A 21,098-nucleotide genomic window follows, 5' to 3' on the forward strand; every position below is an offset into this window, starting at 1 on the left:
TAAGAAGTCTGGAGTTCCAGGAAAGAAAGAAATCCATAAACACATGGCTTAGTGAGGACAATGTCATATGCAGGAGCTCAAAGGAAGATATGGGGATTCAGGAGGGTGTGATGGTTCATTTTATTAACCAGACACTTGGTAGACTAGCCCCCAGACACTCGCTCAAACATATATTACAGTGAAAGCATTTTTAAATGAGACCGACATTTAAATCAGTAGAGTCTGAGTAAATCAGATTATCCTCCATAACATGGGTAGGCCTCATCCAATTAGTCAAAGGTCTTAAGAGAAACTAGACTGACCAACTCCAAAGAGGAGGGAATTCTGTCTCAAGAGCACCTTCAGACTAGAGATGAATTTTAGCATAAAGCCTCATGGTATAAATCTTCTTTTATGATGGCCATCAAGACAGACTATTTTTGTTAAACAAGTAAGAGTGTTTCTAGTTTACTAAAAAGCCCAGGAGCCAGGCCAGCAGGAGCTACATGAACACCTGGCTGTGCAGGGTACAGCTAGCTCCTCTCTTTAGAGAGCAGGTCCACCAAGTCCAGTTGGGCTGGGTTCAGATACACAGATGGATGCACAGAACAAGCAGAAGATTCAGACCTATCCCCACTCTGGATAAGATTTGTTCCCCTGATTTGACACTCCCATCAAGACCCAATGTGCCAGGGATGCCTATCTCCAATCTGCTCCCTCCTCTGCATTTCTCCAGCTTCTAGTGCAGACTGACCCACCCTGGGCCTTTGTAGGGGCCCAGTCATGTCCTGTAACTGTTGTCTCAGTCAATCCAGCCCTTATTTGATACCCATGATGTGTCCAGCATGGACCAGGCACTACACTAAAGAACCACTAGAGACAGTCTGCTGTCAAGGGGCTCAGAACACTCCCAGGGAGTCAGCATCACCCCACCTGACAAGAGGCTGCTGTGCACATAGACGGAAACCCCAGATCAATGTCAACAAAAGTGCTGGGAGAGGGTCATGGGGCTGCTGGAGGCTCAGAAGCATTTACTTAAATCAAGGCCAGAAGAGAAATCAATCCAAGAGGCTGAACAGAGTGAGTAAAGACCTCAAAGTAGGGATGGATAAGGCAGGTCACAGGCAAGCCCCTTTCCTCCTCCCCACCCCAGTCCCCATGTGCTGAGAAACAGACAGAGAGGCCAGTGGAGCCCAGAGTTTAAAACTTGAGTCTTCAAAAAACAGGGACTTCAAAGGTCTTCAGAGTAAGAAAAGATGATAAAAACCATACTTAATGAGATAGTCCACATGACAGAAGGTACATAGAAAGCAATGTAACAGTGGTTAAGAAATCAGGCTGTGGTCAGAATCCTACTTCTGTCATTTGCAAGCTGTGTGAGGATGGGTGAGCTATTTCAACTGATACAGGAACCTGTTTCCTTATCTGTAAAACAGCAACACTAATGTTTATCCACTCAATTGCTTTCCTGATTAAATGAGATGGCATGATGCATAAGGAGTTCAAGAGGGCCCAGACCACAAGTAGATCACTGGTAGCCACGATCAAAGACAGCAGCTGTGGCAGCAGTAATAACAAAACCACAATAGCACAACACACATATGAAGCTTCCATCTGGATAGGTTAATGTGTCACTAAGAATATCACTACAGTCCAGGGATTTTCCTAAATGTCTTATTTCAAGATGTGAAAGCCATTAAAAAGGAATGTTTTAACAAGTTGCATGGACCAAGCCTTATAAGTATTGCTAGAAGCCCCCATCAGAAAGAATGGCAAACTCAAGGGACCAGAACTGACCCCATATGACTGATGTGTTTTATGGGAAATGTTTTTTTATAGCATAGAAACGTCATCACAGAAAAGACTGGCTTTTATGACAAGACCCAAAAATAAAATATAATCACATGGAGAACTAGCTAACTTCACTAGAGATCTATTACTAGTTTTCCATCACTGTGGAGAAGTAGAAACAAGTCAGATTTTTCAAAAGCCTAAGATTCATACTTATGCTTGAAATCACACTCAAGCTCATGCCCAGGCTGACTCACAGAACCATTTTATTTTAATTTTAGATTTATTCACAAACACATGAATAACTGATCACCTACTGTGTGCCAGACCCTTGTCTTGGTGATGTAAATTATTTGCCCAAGGCAATTTAGGGACAGCCAGGGGGGGAAAAAAAAAAAAAAAACAACATAGTGGGTATGGTGGGAATCACAAATTTGAAGGGAAGAGTCCTGCTAGAGACAGAATTAAGCAGTGAAAAGAGGCAGAGAGGAAAAGGCAGATCCAAAAGGCAAGCTCAGAAATTAACAAGCAAACCACCTATGCAGGAAAGAACCCGTTTCCAACAGAGAACTAAGTAAATCTTCCTGTCCAAGGAACAAGGAGCTCTCAGCAAGTTTTTTCCTTCCCAGCCCAGAGAGGAATCCTGTTCACACCAGGACGGTGTACAGTCCCTATCTAGTCATTTGAGTTAGCACAAGAGAGGCAACCTGTTCACTTCTCTTGTTTTTAGACATATTAATCACCCTGACATCATCACTTGTATGTAGAGAGTCCTGTGTTGTTGCTACTGCTGCCAATAAATGAGCAGGGAACTTATGATATTTATAATATACTCTATCAAAGAAGAGAGGGGGGTACATAAGAGAGTTTGGAATGACTACCAGCTTTGGCACAGAAAGCTAAACCTCATCTAACTGGCACACAGTCACACCAAATAAAAGAAGGCATTTTATGTAAAATACACCTACAACTTAAAAAAGTTATTTGTTCCCAAACCTTGATTCTTCGGATACTGATGATGGCCTCTGACACCTTCTCGATGGCCATGGGGAAGTAGAGGGTGCTCGTAAACCGCAGAGCCTCATACAGCGTCACCACCACAAACACTTGGCTGGCTGTAATCACCTTTTTGAGAGCCACATTGGTGATGAAGGTGACAAAAATCATGATTTTGGTTACAGCAAAAAATGATGCCAAATTCATTCCTCTAAGATAGGAACTTTGCAGAATCTTGGAAATTTCCTTCCTGGAGAGAGAGTAGAAAGTAGATTTTAAAACAATCATCAACATCCAAGGCATGAATTCAAGTGCCCTGTGTGAGTGGTCCCTTTCAAGGGAGTGGGCACAGATAAACTATCCCTCACATCATGGAAACACTACACAGTGCACACCCGGAGGTCTGCCCCCAAACCAGGACCACACTCTGCAGCACCACTTCACTCTTACAACTAAAAGAAGACTTAGAGTCACACTTTTATAAACATTTTGGACCAATGAGACTGAGTTTGAACATTCATTCAACATGCATTCAAAACCACAAGTCCTGTGCCAGGCTCCTCACTGATGACAGAAAGACACAGCCCATCACCTCCAGGAGCTCATGAACTTGTGGAGGAACAGAATAAGACACACCAAGACTGTGACACACCAAGACATTAGACAGAGGCAGCCATACAGCCCCCACAGGAGCCCAGAGCAGAGTTGTGTAACATGGAGCAGTGGAGTGAGAGCAAGTTGCATGAATGTGGATCTTAAGAAGATAAGCTGAAGTCAGGGTTGGCAGAGGCCAGAGAATAAGGAAGATGAGAGTGTATTCCCATCAGAGGGAGGGCCCCCACAAAGGTGCAAAGTAAGAAGTGACAGGGAGATACCAGAGAATTCTAAGTACCCTGTACTGGAGTAAAACACCCATCAGATATTTAAATGAAAGATGTAGAAAAATACCATAGACAAGAGAATGTAGAAAAGTACTCTACAAAGAAAACAACATAGTGTTTTCATGTCTCTGTTTGGAATGAATAATAATGATTCATAAAGTTTTGCCTGATATAGTTACATCCAATCTCTACAATCTCACCATTTGTCCTACATCAAACTATAGTTTTAGTTTGAATGTCATTGTCTCAAATATTAGCATCTTCTGTAGAGAAGGAAATGGCAGCCCACTCCAGTACTCTTGCCTGGAAAATCCCATGGACAGAGGGGCCTGGCAGGCTATACTACATGGGGTCATAAAGAGACGAACACAATTTAGAGACTAAATAATGACAACAAGCCCATCCTGTACCCTGCATTGACAATAGGCAAAAGCCACCTGCTTCAAGAGAAGAAACAGAAAAAAAGGTTCTGCCCAGGATCCTGAAGTTGTACAAAGCAGAGGACGTTAGCTGGGGTGGAGAGAGGAAACTGCCTCACACACAAACTCCAATATAGGACAGATGTCATGGGCGGACAGAAAATACACTTGCTATCATCATCAGAAGCAAAGGCTTTGGACTTTTCAGCTAAAGACTGATTTCCAGCAATTAGATACTCTTCTATCTGAAACATTTAACCACCATGTCTCTGTTCATGTTTCTATATTGGATATGAAAACAAAACTTACCTTGTGGAGTTCTTTTGTAATTGATTTCCATATGTGAAAGACCTTTACAGATAATGAAAAAGCTAAGGTGTATCATTAGGTAAAAATAAACATAAAAGACAGGAAAAACTACTAACACCTTGAAATTACTGCTTTTGGGTGTTTGTGGTACTAAGAAATACTTGGAAATTCATTTCTGTATAATAAGCATAAGCAAAGGAGAAAAGGAAAGATATAAGCATCTGAATGCAGAGTTCCAAAGAATAGCAAGGAGAGATAAGAAAGCCTTCCTCAGTGATCAATGCAAAGAAAAAGAGGAAAACAATAGAACGGGAAAGACTAGAGATCTCTTCAGAAAATTAGAGATACCAAGGGAACATTTCATGCAAAGCTGGGCTCGATAAAGGACAGAAATGGTATGGACCTAACAGAAGCAGAAGATATTAAGAAGAGGTGGCAAGAATACACAGAAGAACTGTACAAAAATGACCTTCACAATCAAGATAATCATGATGGTGTGATCACTCACCTAGAGCCACACATCCTGGAATATGAAGTCAAGTGGGCCTTAGGAAGCGTGACTACAAACAAGGCTAGTGGAGGTGATGGAATTCGAGTTGAGCTATTTCAAATCCTGAAAGATGATGCTGTGAAAGTGCTGCACTCAATATGCCAGCAAATTTGGAAAACTCAGGACTGGCCACAGAACTGGAAGAGGTCAGTTTTCATTTCAATCCCAAAGAAGGGCAATGCCAAAGAATGCTCAAATTACCACACAATTGCACTCATCTCACACACTAGTAAAGTAATGCTCAAAATTCTCCAAGCCAGGCTTCAGCAATATGTGAACCATGACCTTCCAGATGTTCAAGATGGCTTTAGAAAAGGCAGAGGAACCAGAGATCAAATTGCCAACATCGGCTGGATCATCAAAGAAGGAAGAAAGTTCCAGAAAAACATCTATTTCTGCTTATTGTCTATGCCACAGCCTTTGACTGTGTGGATCACAATAAACTGTGGAAAATTCTGAAAGAGATGGGAATACCAGACCACCTGACCTGCCTCTTGAGAAACCTATATGTAGGTCAGGAAGCAACAGTTAGAACTGGACATGGAACAACAGACTGGTTCCAAATAGGAGGAGTACTTCAAGGCTGTATATTGTCACCCTGCTTATTTAACTTCTATGCAGAGTACATCATGAGAAACCCTGGACTGGAAGAAACACAAGCTGGAATCAAGATTGCTGAGAGAAATATCAATAACCTCAGATATGCAGATGACACCACTCTTATGGCAGAAAGTGAAGAGGAGCTAAAGAGCCTCTTGATGAAAGTGAAAGAGGAGAGTGAAAAGGTTGGCTTTAAGCTCAACACTCAGAAAATTAACATCATGGCATCTGGTCCCATCACTTCATGGGAAGTAGATGGGGAAACAGTGGAAACAGTGTCAGACTTTATTTTGGGGGGCTCCAAAATCACCGCAGATGGTGATTGCAGCCATGAAATTAAAAGATACTTACTTCTTGGAAGGAAAGTTATGACCAACCTAGATAGCATATTGAAAAGCAGAGACATTACTTTGCCAACAAAGGTCCATCTAGTCAAGGCTATGTTTTTTCCAGTGATCATGTATGGATGTGAGAGTTGTACTATGAAGAAAGCTGAGCACCAAAGAATTGATGCTTTTGAACTGTAGTGTTGGAGAAGACTCTTGAGAGTCCCTTGGACTGCAAGGAGATCCAACCAGTCTGTCCTTAAGGAGATCAGTCCTGGGTGTTCATTGGAAGGACTGATGCTAAAGCTGAAACTCCAATACTTTGGCCACCTCATGCGAAGAGTTGACTCATTGGAAAAAAACTCTGATGCTGGGAGGGATTGGGGGCAGGAGAAGAAGGGAATGACTGAGGATAAGATGGCTGGATGACATCACCAGCTCGATGGACATAAGTTTGGGTAAACTCCGGGATTTGGTGATGGACAGAGAGGCCCAGCATGCTACAATTCATGGGGTCACAAAGAGTCGAACACAACTGAGTGACTGAACTGTACTGAAGAAGCATTATACAAAATTTTCCTTTAAGAAGACAGTAAGTGGAAGAGCAGGTTAAAATGATGTCTTCCCGTTCTACTTAAACTTTCTGCCACGTGTTGGGGGTGGAGTGCATAGTATTTAAGTTCATTGTAATGTGAAAAACTTGGTAAGACTTCAAAATTAATTCAGAAAAGTCAATTGTAGTAACGTAGGTGAACCTAGAACCTGTTATACAGAGTGAGGTAAGTCAGAAGGAGAAAAGCAAATATTAATGCATATATATGGAATCTAGAAAAATAGAACTGATGAACCTATTTACAGAGAATAAATGGAGACACAGATGCAGAGAAGAATTTCAGAGACACAAAGTGGGAGGGAGAAGGTAGAACAAATTGAGAAAGTAGCATTGGCATGTATATGCTGTCATGTGTAAAATAGATAACTAGCAGGAAGCTGCTATTTAACACAGGGAGGCTAGCCTGGTGCTTTGTGATGACCTAGAGAGGTGGAATGGGGGGGTGGAAGGCGGAGATTCAGGAAGATGGGGAGATATATATATATATATATATACATACATACATATATATATATATACATACACATACACACACACATACATACACACACACAATTATGGCTGATTCACCTTGACGTATAGCAGAGACCACCACAACATTATAAAGTAATTATCCTCCAAAAATAATAAGTAAATTCAGTTAAAAATGTGGAGGGGAGTACAAAAATATGGTGTGACATATACAAAAACTTACCTTCTCAATCTGGTAATAAGGTCTATAAGTGACTTTTCCCAAGCATTCATTTTTACTGATTTGATGCCACTTATAAATTCACTCATGGTCCTGATCCTGTCATCTGTGAGAGCTGCAGTCTTACTCCTAAGGGGAAAGACATGAGAGATGAGCCATAGTGATCATGTACTAACTTTCTGTGGCAGCAGCAGCAGTGGGCACAGGGAGGGACCAGAGATCAAATGATTCTCTATAGCTCTTCTGTGCTGACATCACAAGAAGGTACTACTCAAAGTACAAATGGAGAAAAAGACTTCTAGGAAGTCAACAACTCAGCCTAATTCAAAGACTAACTCAGAGAACTTGCAGTAACAGCCAAGGAAGACCTGAAGTGAGTCAGATACAAACCATCTGCCCAAGAAGATGGAGGTTGAACAGGAAAGGCAGAAAGGAATCTAACAGGAAAACAGTGTCTGTGCTGTAATAAAATAGGAGTAAAATTCTGGGGAACAGAAAAGATGAGGCTGCTAATAACATCAGGAAAGGAGAACAAGAAAAACTTCAGAGACCTTGTAGCACTGGAACAGGGCCTCAAAGGATAAGGAACATCTATCCACAGCAAATAGAGGAAAGGGAATTTCAAGTAAAGAAAAATACCTCACATAAAGGTACACACAGACACAAAAGAACTCACCTAGCTTCAAACAACACGCCTTCACCACCTGACAATCTGGACATGACCCACTTCCAACCCTCTGGAACCTTCCTCAGCTCTCACTCATCACCATTAGGCCCTTCATCACCAGTTACTTTTCTATCACATATGCTGCTGAGACTGTGGGACTTTATGAAAGTGAAAGTGAAGTCGCTCAGTCATGTCCAACTCTTTTCCACCCCATGGACTGTAGCCTATCACACTCCTCTGTCCATGGGATTTTTGAGGCGAAACTACTGGAGTCGGTTGCCATTTCCTTCTCCAGAGGATCTTCCTGACCCAGGGATCGAACCTGGGTCTCTCGCATTGTAGGCAGATGCTTTACCATCTAAGCCACCAGAGAAGTCCTAATAAAGACATAATTTGGCAAAATTCAGCATCCATTTAAGATAAAAACCCTCCAGAAAGCAGGAATAGAAGGAACATACCTCAACATAATAAAAACTATATATGACAAACCCGCAGCAAACATTACCCTCAATGGTGAAAAATTGAAAGCATTTCCCCTGAAGTCAGGAACAAGACAAGGGTGCGCACTTTCACCACTACTATTCAACATAGTTTTGGAAGTTTTAGCTACAGCAATCAGAGCAGAAAAATAAATAAAAGGAATTCAGACTGGAAAAGAAGAAGTAAAACTCTCACTGTTTGCAGATGACATGATCCTCTACAGAGAAAACCCTAAAGACTCCACAGAAAATTACTAGAGCTAATCAATGAATATAGTAAAGTTGAAGGATATAAAATTAACACACAGAAATCCCTTGCATTCCTACATACTAACAATGAGAAAACAGAAAGAGAAATTAAGGAAACAATTCCATTCACCATTGCAACGAAAAGAATAAAATACTTAGGAATATATCTACCTAAAGAAACAAAAGACCTATATATAGAAAACTATAAAACACTGGTAAAGGAAATCAAAGAGGACACTAATACATGGAGAAATATACTGTGTTCATGGATCAGAAAAATCAATATATTGAAACTGAGTATACTACCCAAAACAACCTAGATTCAATGCAATCCCTATCAAGCTACCAATGGTATTTTTCAGAGAACTAGAACAAATAATTTCACAATTTGTATGGAAATACAAAAAGCCTCGAATAGGCAAAGCAATCTTGAGAAAGAAGAATAGAACTGGAGGAATCAACCTGCCTGACTTCAGGCTCTACTACAAAGCCACAGTCATCAAGACAGTATGGTACTGGCACAAAGACAGAAATATAGATCAATGGAACAAAATAGAAAGCCCAGAGATAAATCCACGCACCTATGGACACTTATCTTTGACAAAGGAGGCAAGTATATACAATGGAGAAAAGACAATCTCTTTAACAAGTGGTGCTTGGAAAACTGGTCAACTACTTGTAAAAGAATGAAACTAGAACACTTTCTAACACCATACACAAAAATAAACTCAAAATGGAAGAAAGATCTAAATGTAAGACCAGAAACTATTAAACTCCTAGAGAAAAACATAGGCAGATTCATGTTGATATATGGCAAAACCAATACAATATTGTAAAATTTTTTAAAAAGTAATAATAATAAAAAAACCACTCTCTGACATAAACCACAGCAGGATCCTCTATGACTCACCTCCCAGAATATTGGAAATAAAAGCAAAAATAAACAAATGGGACCTAATTAAACTTAAAAGCTTCTGCACAACACAGGAAACTATAAGCAAGGTGAAAAGACAGCCTTCAGAATGGGAGAAAATAATAGAAAACGAAGCAATTAAAGAATTAATCTCAAAAATATACAAGTAACTCCTGCAGCTCAATTCCAGAAAAATAGAAGACCCAATCAAAAAGTGGGCCAAAGAACTAAACAGACATTTCTCCAAAGAAGACATACAGATGGCTAACAGATGAAAAGATGCTCAACATCACTCATTATCAGAGAAATGTAAATCAAAACCACAATGAGGTAGGATTTCATGCCAGTCAGAATGGCTGCGATCCAAAAGTCTACAAGCAATAAATGCTGGAGAGGGTGTGGAGAAAAGGGAACCCTCTTACACTGTTGGTGGGAATGCAAACTAGTACAGCCACTATAGAGAACAGTGTGGAGATTCCTTTAAAAACTGGAAATAGAACTGCCATATGACCCAGCAATCCCACTGCTGGACATACACACTGAGGAAACCAGAATTGAAAGAGACATGTGTACTCCAGTGTTCATCACAGCACTGTTTATAATAGCCAGGACATGGAACCAACCTAGATGTCCATCAGCAGATGAATGGATAAGAAAGCTGTGTACACAGATACACAATGGAATATTACTCAGCCATTAAAAAGAATACACTTGAATCAGTTCTAATGAGGTGGATGAAACTGGAGCCCATTATACAGAGTGAAGTAAGCCAGAAAGAAAAACACCAATACAGTATATTAACGTATATATATGGAATTTAGAAAGAACGTAATGATAACCCTGTATGTGAGACAGCAAGAGAGACACAGATGTGTATAACAGTCTTTTGGATTCTGTGGGAGAGGGCAAGGGTGGGATGATATGGGAGAATGGCATTGAAACATGTAAATTATCATGTGTGAAACAAATCGCCAGTCCAGGTTCAATGCATGATACAGGGTACTCGGGGCTGGTGCACTGGGATGACCCTGAAGGACGGGATGGGGAGGGAAGTGGGAGAGGGGTTCAAAGGAACATATGTACACTCATGGTGGATTCAAGTCAATGTATGGAAAAACCAATACAATATTGTAAAGTAAAATAAATATATTAATTAAAGAAAAATAAAGACATAATTAATCAAGACCAGCGACAGTCCTAAGATGACAGAGGAAAAGGATTCGGAGACCACTTTCCACCCACAAATTCATCAAAAGATCATTTGCATGCCAAGCAACTTCCACAAAACAACTTCTAAACGCTGGCGGAGGAAACCAGGCACCCAGAAAGGTAGACTATTCTCTTTGAAAAGAGGGAGGACAAAATATAAAAGCCAAAAAGAGAGACAAAAAGAGTTAGAGACAAAGACCTGTCCTGGGGAGGGAGTTGTGCAGGAGGAGAAGTTTCCACACAGTAGGAAATCCTTTCACAGGCAGGTCTGTGGGGTGTTTTGGAATCTCAGAGGGCAACATAACCAGAAGGAAACACACACACACACACACACAATATGCACCTAACCACAGCTGCCTGTGGAGAAGTAGCCCAGACACTCGCATCCACTACCAACAAGTGTGGACTGGACAGGGAGGCACAGGCTGCATAATCAGTGCTTAGGATAAGGACTGGGCCTCAATACCCTGAGGACAATCTGAGGGAGTTAACATGAGATAGAAACCCAAACTGTGGGATTGCCAGAGAGAACAAAAAAGAGAGAACTTTCCCGCAAAAGGCTCTAACGCACAGCCTGGCCTGCACACAGAACAAAGGATTGAGCTAACACCAAAGAAGAGCTAGCCACCCCCCAGCCCTCCCCCACTCCCCAGAGGCAGAGAGGCAGGTGTGCAGCCAGAGCTGCAGGGCAAGGGGCTGCTGCAATCTCCGCCCCAGGGACCGGCATCCTCCACCAAACTGCGAGCAGGCTCCCAGTTGCTAACCACGTTCTCCTGGTATCCTGGATGGTTGACATCTGCCAGGAGTGTCACAGCCTGAGATCAGCTCTCCAGAGGAGACACACCTCCCACATGGCACACCTGAGATGGTGCTCCTGCGGCGCACCAGGGCACCAACCGGCCAGAACCAGGGAGGTGATTAAGACACACAGACCACCTGGGACAGTGCACTCGCCAAGCACCTGGTCACCTGAGCTGCTTGGACCTGGGAAGGGCACAAAATGCACACCCAACCGACTCTGTGCCCTTGTGGAGCACCCAAGAACCTGAGCAGCTTAGACCTGGGAAGTTCCCGAAAAGGAAGACCCACTTTGGACAGTACCCCTGCAGAGCACCCTGGAGCCTGAGCAGTGTAGACCCAGGAAGCACATGTCACCTTGAGCTTTGGCAAATCCAGTGTGGTCCTTACACTGTGAACATTCCCCACACATGCCAGAGAAATCTGTTTGCATTGTCCCTCCCTCCCCACAACACAACTGAACAAGTGAGCCTAAATAAGTGACCACCTTTGCCCCCTTGTATCAGGATGGAAATTAGACACTGAAGAGACTTGCAAACAGAGGAAGCCAAAATTAGCAAAGAGGGAACCGCTCTGGAAGTGACAGATGCAACAGATTAAAACCATGTAGTTAACATTGACTAAGCATTGGAGGGAGCTGATAGACCTTGAGAAGAAGTACAAGCTGGAACAAGGAACTATCTGAAACTGAACTGACCCCACACTGCCCACAACAGCTTCAGAGAAATTCCTAGATATATTTTTACTATTATCACTTTTTAATTTTTTAATTTAAGTTCCTTATTACTCCTTTTTCATTTTTATAACCTATTATCTTGCAAAAAAGACCCCATTTTTAAAGCAACTTCACATATACATTTTTCATAATTTTGTGATTGATTTTGTTTTATAATTTTAATATTGTATTTCTGAGCATCTAACCTCCACTCTAGATTTTTAATCTTTTCTTTTTGGTATTTGTTTTCAATTTTGTACCTTTAGGAATATAATCTTCAGTACCCATTTTCACTTAGGTGTGTGAAATTGCTGGCTGGCTTTATTGCTGTCTCCCTTTTTCTCCCCCAGATCACCTATATCTCCTCCCTCCCCTTTCTCTTCTCTACTTAACTCTGTGAATGCCTCTGGGTGTTCTGAGCTGTGGAGAACACTTAGGGAATTGATTACTGGCTAGATTGCTCTCTCCCTTTTTGAGTCCCCTGGTCACCTCTATCTCCCTTCTCCCTCTTCTCCATGTAAGTCTGTGAACCTCTCTGGGTGTCCCTCACTGTGGAGAATTGTTTCACCACTAACCTAGATGTTTTATCATCTGTGTTATACGGATGGAGAAGTCTTGAGGCTACTATAAGAATAAGACTGAAAGCCAGAGGGAGAAGGTTTAACTTCAAAACTTGAGAACATCAGGGAACCCCTGATTCCATGGAATATTAATAGACAAGAGCTCACCCAAAAGGATACATTCCTACACTTAAACCAGCTCCACCCAAGAGTTAACAAGTTCCAGAGCAAGCTATACCATGCTAATTCTCCAGTAAAGCAGGAACACAGCCCTGAGCATTAAAAGACAGGCTGCTCAAAGCCATGCCAAACCCATAGATACCCCAAAACTCACTACCAGACACTTCATGGTACTTCAGAGAGAAGGGATCCATTTCCACCACCAGAACATAGACACAAGCTCTCCTAACCAGGAAACCTTGATAAACCACTAGTCCAACTCCACCCACAGGGAGAATGTGCCACAATACAGAGGAACCATGAACTGCCAGTAAACAAAAAGGGCACCCCAAACCCAGCAATCTAAACAAAATGAAAAGGCAGAGAAATATTCAGCAGGTAAAGCAACGTGATAAATGCCCACAAAATCAAACAAAAGAGGAGGAGATAGGGAGTCTACCTGAAAAAGAATTCAGAATAATTATAGTAAAGATGATCCAAAATCTTGAAAACAAAATGGAATTACAGATAAATAGATAGAGACAAGGATTGAGAAGATGCAAGAAATGTTTAACAAGGACCTAGAAGAGACAAAGAAGAGTCAATCAATAATGAATAATGCAATAACTGAGATCAAAAGCCCTCTGGAGGAAACCAACAGTAGAATAATTGAGGCAGAAGATAGGATAAGTGAGATGGAAGATAGAATGGTGAAAATAAATGAAGCAGAGAGGAAAAAAGAAAAAAGAATTAAAAGAACTGAGGACAACCTCAGAGACCTCTGGGACAATGTAAAATGTCCCAACATTCAAATCATAGGAATCCCAGAAGAAGAAGATGAAAAGAAAGGGCATGAGAAAATTTGAGGAGACAATAGTTGAAAACTTCCCTAAAGTGGAGAAGGAAATAGCCACCAAAGTCCAAGAAACCCAGAGAGTGCCAAACAGGATAAACCCAAGGTGAAACACCCCAAGACACATATTAATCAAACTAACAAAGATCAAACACAAAGAGAAAATATTTAAAGAAGCAAGGGAAAAGCAACAAATAATCCACAAGGAGATCCCCATAAGGATAACAGCTGACCTTTCAATAGAAACTCTTCAGGCCAGAAAGGAATGGCAGGACATGCTTAAAGTGATGAAAGAGAAAAAACCTACAACCCAGATTACTATACCCAGCAAGCATCTTATTCAAATATGAAGGAGAAATCAAAAGCTTTACAGACAAGCAAAAGCTGAGAGAATTCAGCACCACCAAACCAGATCTTCAACAAACGCTAAAGGATCTTCTCTAGACAGGAAACACAGAAAAGGTTTATAAACTCAAACCCAAAATAACAAAATAAATGGCAATAGGATCACAATTATCAATAATTACCTTAAATGTAAATGGGTTGAATGTCCCAATAAAAAGACAAAGACTGGCTGAAAGAATTCAAAACAAACCCCGATATATGCTGTCTGCAAGAGACCCACCTCAAACCAAGGGACACATACAGACTGAAAGTAAAGGGCTGGAAAAGGTATTTCATGCAAATGGAGACCAAAAGAAAGCAGAAGTAGCAATACTCATATCAGATAAAATAGACTTTGAAAGAAAGGCTGTGAAAAGAGACAAAGAAGGACACTACATAATGGTCAAAGGACCAATCCAAGAAGATATAACAATTATAAATATATATGCACCAAACAAGGGCTTCCCTCATAGCTCAGTTTGTAAAGAATCTGCCTGCAATGGAGGAGACCCTGATTTGATTCCTGAAGCAGGAAGATCCTCTAGAGAAGGGATAGGCTACCCACTCCAGTATTCTTGGCCTTCCCTTGTGGCTCAGCTGGTAAAGAATCTGCCTGCAACATGGGAGACCTGGGTTCAATCCCTGGGATGGGAAGATCCCCTGGAGAAGGGAAAGGTTATCCACTCCAGTATTCTGGCCTGGAGAATTCCATGGACTATAAAGTCTATGGGGTTGCAAAGAGTCAGACACGTCTGAGCGACTTTCACTTTCACTTTCATACACCCAACATTGGAGCACCTCAATACACAAGGCAAATGCTAACAAGTTTGAAAGGGGAAACTAACAGTAACACAATAATAGTGGGAAAATTTAGTACCCCACTCACATCTATGGATAGATCAACCAAACAGAAAATTAGCAAGGAAACTCAAACTTCAAATGATACACTGGACCAGTTAAACCTAATTGATATCTATAGGACATTTCACCCAAAACAATGAATTTCACCTTTTTCTCAAGTGCACATGGAATATTCACCAGGATAGACCACATCCTGGACCATAAATCTAGCCTTAGTAAATTCAAAAAAAAAAAAAAAAGAAATCATTTCAAAGATCTTTTTGGATCACAACGTGGTAAGATTAGATGTCAACTAGAGGAAAAAAACTATTAAAAATACAAACATATGGAGGCTAAACAACACACTTCTGAATAACCAGCAAATAATGGAAAAAATCAAAAAGGAAATCAAAATATGCATAGAAACAAATGAAAATGAAAACCCAACAATCCAAAACCTATGGGATTCAGTAAAAGCAGGGCTAAGACAAATGTTCATAGCAATACAAGAGAAAAATCAAGAAACAAGAGAAAAATCAAATAAATAACCTATCTTTACACCTAAACCAACTAGGAAAAAAAAAACAAATGAAGAACCTCAGGTTAGTTGAAGGAAAGAAATCATAAAAATTAGAGCATAAATTAATGAAAAAGAAACAAAGGAGACTATAGCAAAAATCAACAGAACTAAAAAAGATGGTTCCTTGAGAAGGTAAATAAAATAGGCAAATCATTAGCCAGACTCATCAAGGGAAAAAATGGAGAAGAATCAAGTCAACAAAATTAGAAATGAAAATGGAGAAATCACAACAGACAACACATAAATACAAAAGATCATAAGAGACTAGTATCAGCAAATATATGTGAATAAAATGGCCAACTTGGAAGAAATGGGTGAATTCTTAGGAAAGTACAACCTTCTAAAACTGAACAAGGAAGAAATAGAAAATCTTAACAGACCAATCACAAACATGAAAATCAGAACTGTAATCAAAAATCTTCCAATAAACAAAAGCCCAGGACCTGATGGCTTCACAGGTGAATTCTACCAAAAATTTAAAGAGCTAACACCTATCCTACTCAAACTCTTCCAGGAAATTGCAGAGGAAGGGAAACTCCCAAACTCATTCTATGAGGCTACCATCACCCTAATACCAAAACCAGACAAAGATGCCACAAAAAAAGAAAACTACAGACCAATATCACTGATGAACATAGATGTAAAAATTCTCAAAATTCTAGCAAAGAGAATCCAACAACATATTAAAAAGATCATACATCATGACAAAGTGGGCTTTATCCCAGGGATGCAAGGATTCATTGATATTTGCAGATCAATCAATGTGATACACCACATTAACAAATTGAAAGATAAAAACCATATGATTATCTCAATAGATGTACAGAAAGCCTTTGACAAAATTCAACATCCATTTGTGATAAAAAAAAAAAAAAAACCCTTCGGAAAGCAGGCATAGAAGGAATATACCTCAACATAATAAAAGCCATATATGATAAACCCACAGCAAACATTATCCTCAATGGTGAAAAATTGAAAGCATTTCCCCTAAAGTCAGGAACAAGACAAGGGTGCCCACTCTCACCACTACTATTCAATATAGTTTTGGAAGTTTGGGCCACAGCAATCAGAAAAGAAAAAGAAATACAAGGAATCCAGATTGGAAAAGAAGTAAAACTCTCACTGTTTGCAGATGACATGATCCTCTACATAGAAAACCCTAAGGACACCACCAGAAAATTACAAGAATTAATCAATGATTATAGTAAAGTTGCAGGATATAAAATTAATACACAGAAATCACTTGCATTCCTATACACTAACAATGAGAAAACAGAAAGAGAAATTAAGAAAACAATTTCATTCACCACTGTAATGAAAAGAATAAAATACTTAGAAATAAATCTACATAAAGAAACAAAGGACCTGTATATAGAAAACTATAAAACACTGATGAAAGAAATCAAAGATGACATAAATAGGAGAAATATACCATGTTCATGGATTGGAAGACTCAATATAGTGAAAATGAGTATACTAACCAAAGCAATCTATAGATTCAATGCAATCCCTATCAAGCTACCATCAGTATTTTTCAGAGAACTAGAACAAATAATTTCACAATTTGTATGGAAATATAACAAACCTCGACTACCCAAAGCAATCTTGAGAAAGAAGAATGGAACTGGAGGAATCAACCTGCCTGACTTCAGGCTCTACTACAAAGCTACAGTCATCAAGACAGTATGGTACTGGCACAAAGACAGAAATATAGATCAATGGAACAAAACAGAAAGTCCAGAGATAAATCCACACACCTATCTATGGATACCTTATCTTTGACAAAGGAGGCAAAAATATGCAATGGAGAAAAGACAATCTCCTCAACAAGTTTTGCTGGGGAAACTGGTCAACTGCCTGTAAAAGAATGAAATTAGAACACTTTCTAATACCATACACAAAAATAAACTCAAAATGGATGAAAGATCTAAATGTAAGACCAGAAACTATAAAACTCCTAGAGGAAAACATAGGCAAAACACTCTGACATAAATCACAGAAAGATCCTCTATGACCCACCTCCCAAAGTAATGGAAATAAAAGCAAAAATAAACAAATGGGAACTAGTTAAATTTAAAAGCTCTTTTACAATGAAGAAAACTATAAACAAGGTGAAAAGACAGCCTTCAGAATGGGAGAAATAGTAGCAAACAAAGCAACTGACAAAGAATTAAGCTTAAAAATATACAACCTGCTCATGCAGCTCAATACTGAAAAAATAAATGACCCAATCCAAAAATGGGCCAAAGAACCAAACAGACATTTTTCCAAATAAGACATAAAGAGGGCTAACACATGAAAAGATCCTCAACATCACTAATTATCAGAGAAATGCAAATCAAAACCACAACAAGGTACCATCTCATGATGGTCAGAATGGCTGCTATCAAAAAGTCTACAAACAATAAATGCTGGAGAAAAGAGAACCCTCTTACACTGTTGGTGGGAATGCAAACTAGTACAACCACTCTGGAGAACAGTGTGGAGATTCCTTAAAAAACTGGAACTAGAACTGCCATATGACCCTCCAATCCCACTGCTGGGCATATACACTGAGGAAACCAGAATTGAAAGAGACATGTGTAGCCCAGTGTTTATCACAGCACTGTTTACAATAGCTAGAACATAGAAGCAACCTAGATATCCATCAGCAGATGAATGGATAAGAAAGCTGTGGTACATATACACAATGGAATATCACTTAGCTATTAAAAAGAACACATTTGAATCAGTTCTAATGATGTGGATGAAACTGGAGCCTATTATACAGAGTGAAGTAAGTCAGAAAGAAAAACATCAATACAGTTTATTAATGCATATATATGGAATTTAGAAAGATAGTACAATGACCCTATATGCAACACAGCAAAACAGACACAGATGTAAAGAACAGACTTTTTGACTCTATGGGAGAAGGTGAGGGTGGGATAATTTGAGAGAACAGCATTGAAACATGTATATTGCCATATGTGAAATATCTGACCAGTTCAAGTTTGATGCATGAAACAGGGCACTCAAAGCTGCTGCACTGGGACAACCCAGAGGGACGGGATGGGGAGGGAGGTGAGAGGGGTGTTCAGGATGGGGGGCACATATATACACTTGGCTGATTCATGTCAATGTATGGCAAAAATCACCACAATATTGTAAAGTAATTAGCCTCCAATTAAATAGATTGATTTAGAAAATTAATCAAAACTGACTTTGTCCTTGGACACTCATAAATTAATGGAAACATTGAATTAAAAATAAGACATGAATATACATATTGGAAAAATCACTCTAACCCAAGCATAACAAAAATACACACAGCTAAGTTTGAGCCTATAGGATTATTACTATTTAATAATGTTTAAATAACTTCAATATAGGTACATTGGGCTCAAGGACACTCTACATATTCAGATACAGTGCTGGGAGGGTCTGGAAAATCCTATAACTTTTCCTGCTTCAAGATTATCCTTCAGCTTAAAGCTGGAGCCACCACTGGCTAAACTAAGCCTGAAGGGTCTACAACACACACAAAGAAGAGATCAGAGAAGGCATTTTATTTTTTAAACAAAAGCATCCAACAGATTGTAGTTGTCACCAAAAATATGTTGCTGCTGCTGCTGCTGCTGCTAAGTTGCTTCACTTGTGTCTGACTCTGTGCGACCCTAGAGACAGCAGCCCACCAGGCTCCCCCGGCCCTGGGATTCTCCAGGCAAGAACTTGGGAGTGGGTTGCCATTTCCTTCTCCAATGCATGAAAGTGAAAAGTGAAAATGAAATTGCTCAGTCGTGTCTGACTCCTAGCGACCCCATGGACTGCAGCCTACCAGGCTCCTCCATCCATGGGATTTGCCAGGCAAGAGTACTGGAGTGGGTTGCCATTGCCTTCTCCAAAATATATGTTACCTATTTTTAAAACCAGTGTTTGACTTACCGGAGTGATGAAAACCACATCCCAAAGCAGCTTTGCAACAGCAGAAGGAAAATGAGAACTGCCATCCCAGCAAGACACGATATTCCTGTTTCCATCCAGAGCAGGGCAGTCACTGCAATTGCCTGCAGTGGCCCTACCCACAGATAGTGCAAGAACATCGTTACCTTAAAGACAAAGATAAGCCTTCTTAGGATATTATTAAAAAACAACACAAGTAAGGACACAGTATAGAAATAATATGCTTGTGAAGAAGATACAGGATCCAAAACAGAAATGATCACAGTGGATTTTAAACCTGCTAAAGCAGAAATCCACACATCCACCCCAAATGACACTGTTCTGAGGCAGCACAGGACCAGCCACGGAGAACCCAACCAGCAGCACTGGGAGGAAGATCTGAATTTTATCCACAATACAGATGAGCTCAGGGTTTCCCCAAACTCTCTTTGCTCCAAAATTCAGCCACCATCTCCCCAGGAGAGCCTATATTATGGTACCTACTACTCTCTCCAGTAATTACTTAAGTATTTACCTCCCTGACAGGCTGTGGCTTTTGGGGGACAAAAACTAAGCCTAATTTATCCCTGAAACTGAGTAGAAGTCTTACTTCATGTTTGATGAATGAATACTTGAAGGAGAATCAGTCTAGTGCAGTACAGATCTGACCAACAGCTACAATGGGTAATATGATTTATTCATAAAGTAAGCAGGAAAAAAGAGTGTGAGGGGATGGCAGAGAATAGGTTGTGTCTGGCTGAGGACCACCCACTTAGCATTATTCCTCACAGGCTCCCTATACAGCAGGCACTGAACAGGGAAAGAACAACCCCTGCCCACCAGGCCTTCATCATTCAGAGGAGGAGGAAGACAGCCCAGCAACACCAACACCATGTGCCAAGAAGGGCCACACCAGGGGGACCCCTAGGGACACTAACCAAGCTGGGAAAGAATCCTGATGCCTGTCTATTATTAGAAAGACAAAATTCTCATCCACAGGACAACACACATTGTTACATCTGAGTTGCACACAGAAGAAATGAGAGTTGGATAAAAAGAACCCTTGTCTTAGGTCCTCAACAGAACCCTGGCTGACACCAAACCCTGGCACCTGGCATCCCAATAAGCTACATTCAGTAAGAAGGATGGGAAATGGAAGAGAATCCCTCAGGAGCAGCTTACCTGATCAAACCTATTTACATCGTTGGACAGCAGGTTGACTATCTGGCCTGTGGTGGTCTTCCCCATGGCTGAGCTACTCAGACGAAGTACCTAGTGAGAGAAAGATACAGAGAATTGGATTGCTAAGGTGATACCAAGTCAATCTTACAACATAGCAAAATGGAGTGTGTTTTTGTGGGGTCTTGAGCAGTGCTAGGATAAAGAGAGTGACCCTGAACAGCAGGGCTCTAGGGACCTACATTCATCCTTCATCTCCTCAATGTGGCAGCAGCCCTGCCCATAAGAACAACAAAGGGAGGAGCAGGAGGTAGAAGCAAAATCCCCCATCCTGCTTCTCAATGAACTTGAACCTGCCTGAAGGAAAAAGGGATGTTGATTTAGACTTAAGAACAAACCAAAATAAATTTAAGCCAAACTACATGAAAGTGGAAAGG

General features: G+C 40.4%; 1 protein-coding gene across 1 annotated transcript in view; it reads right to left on the bottom strand.

Moving 5' to 3' along the window:
• The window catches only part of LOC147361956 (ATP-binding cassette sub-family C member 4-like), a 221,063-nt gene that overhangs the window by 169,241 nt on the left and 30,724 nt on the right, over nt 1-21,098 (bottom strand). Inside the window, exons 6-9 of the mRNA XM_086328633.1 lie at nt 20,665-20,754; nt 19,486-19,649; nt 7,159-7,284; nt 2,767-3,016 (exon numbers count right to left, since the gene is read on the bottom strand). Of these exons, the coding sequence (XP_086184759.1) occupies nt 2,767-3,016; nt 7,159-7,284; nt 19,486-19,649; nt 20,665-20,754 (630 nt within the window). The remainder of the gene's footprint in view (nt 1-2,766; nt 3,017-7,158; nt 7,285-19,485; nt 19,650-20,664; nt 20,755-21,098) is intronic.

The sequence above is a fragment of the Bos grunniens genome, chromosome 12 (assembly GCF_055505025.1).
Source record: "Bos grunniens cultivar Pamir isolate PY7600 chromosome 12, Bosgru_T2T1.0, whole genome shotgun sequence".
In the NCBI taxonomy this organism is placed as follows: Eukaryota; Metazoa; Chordata; class Mammalia; order Artiodactyla; family Bovidae; genus Bos; species Bos grunniens.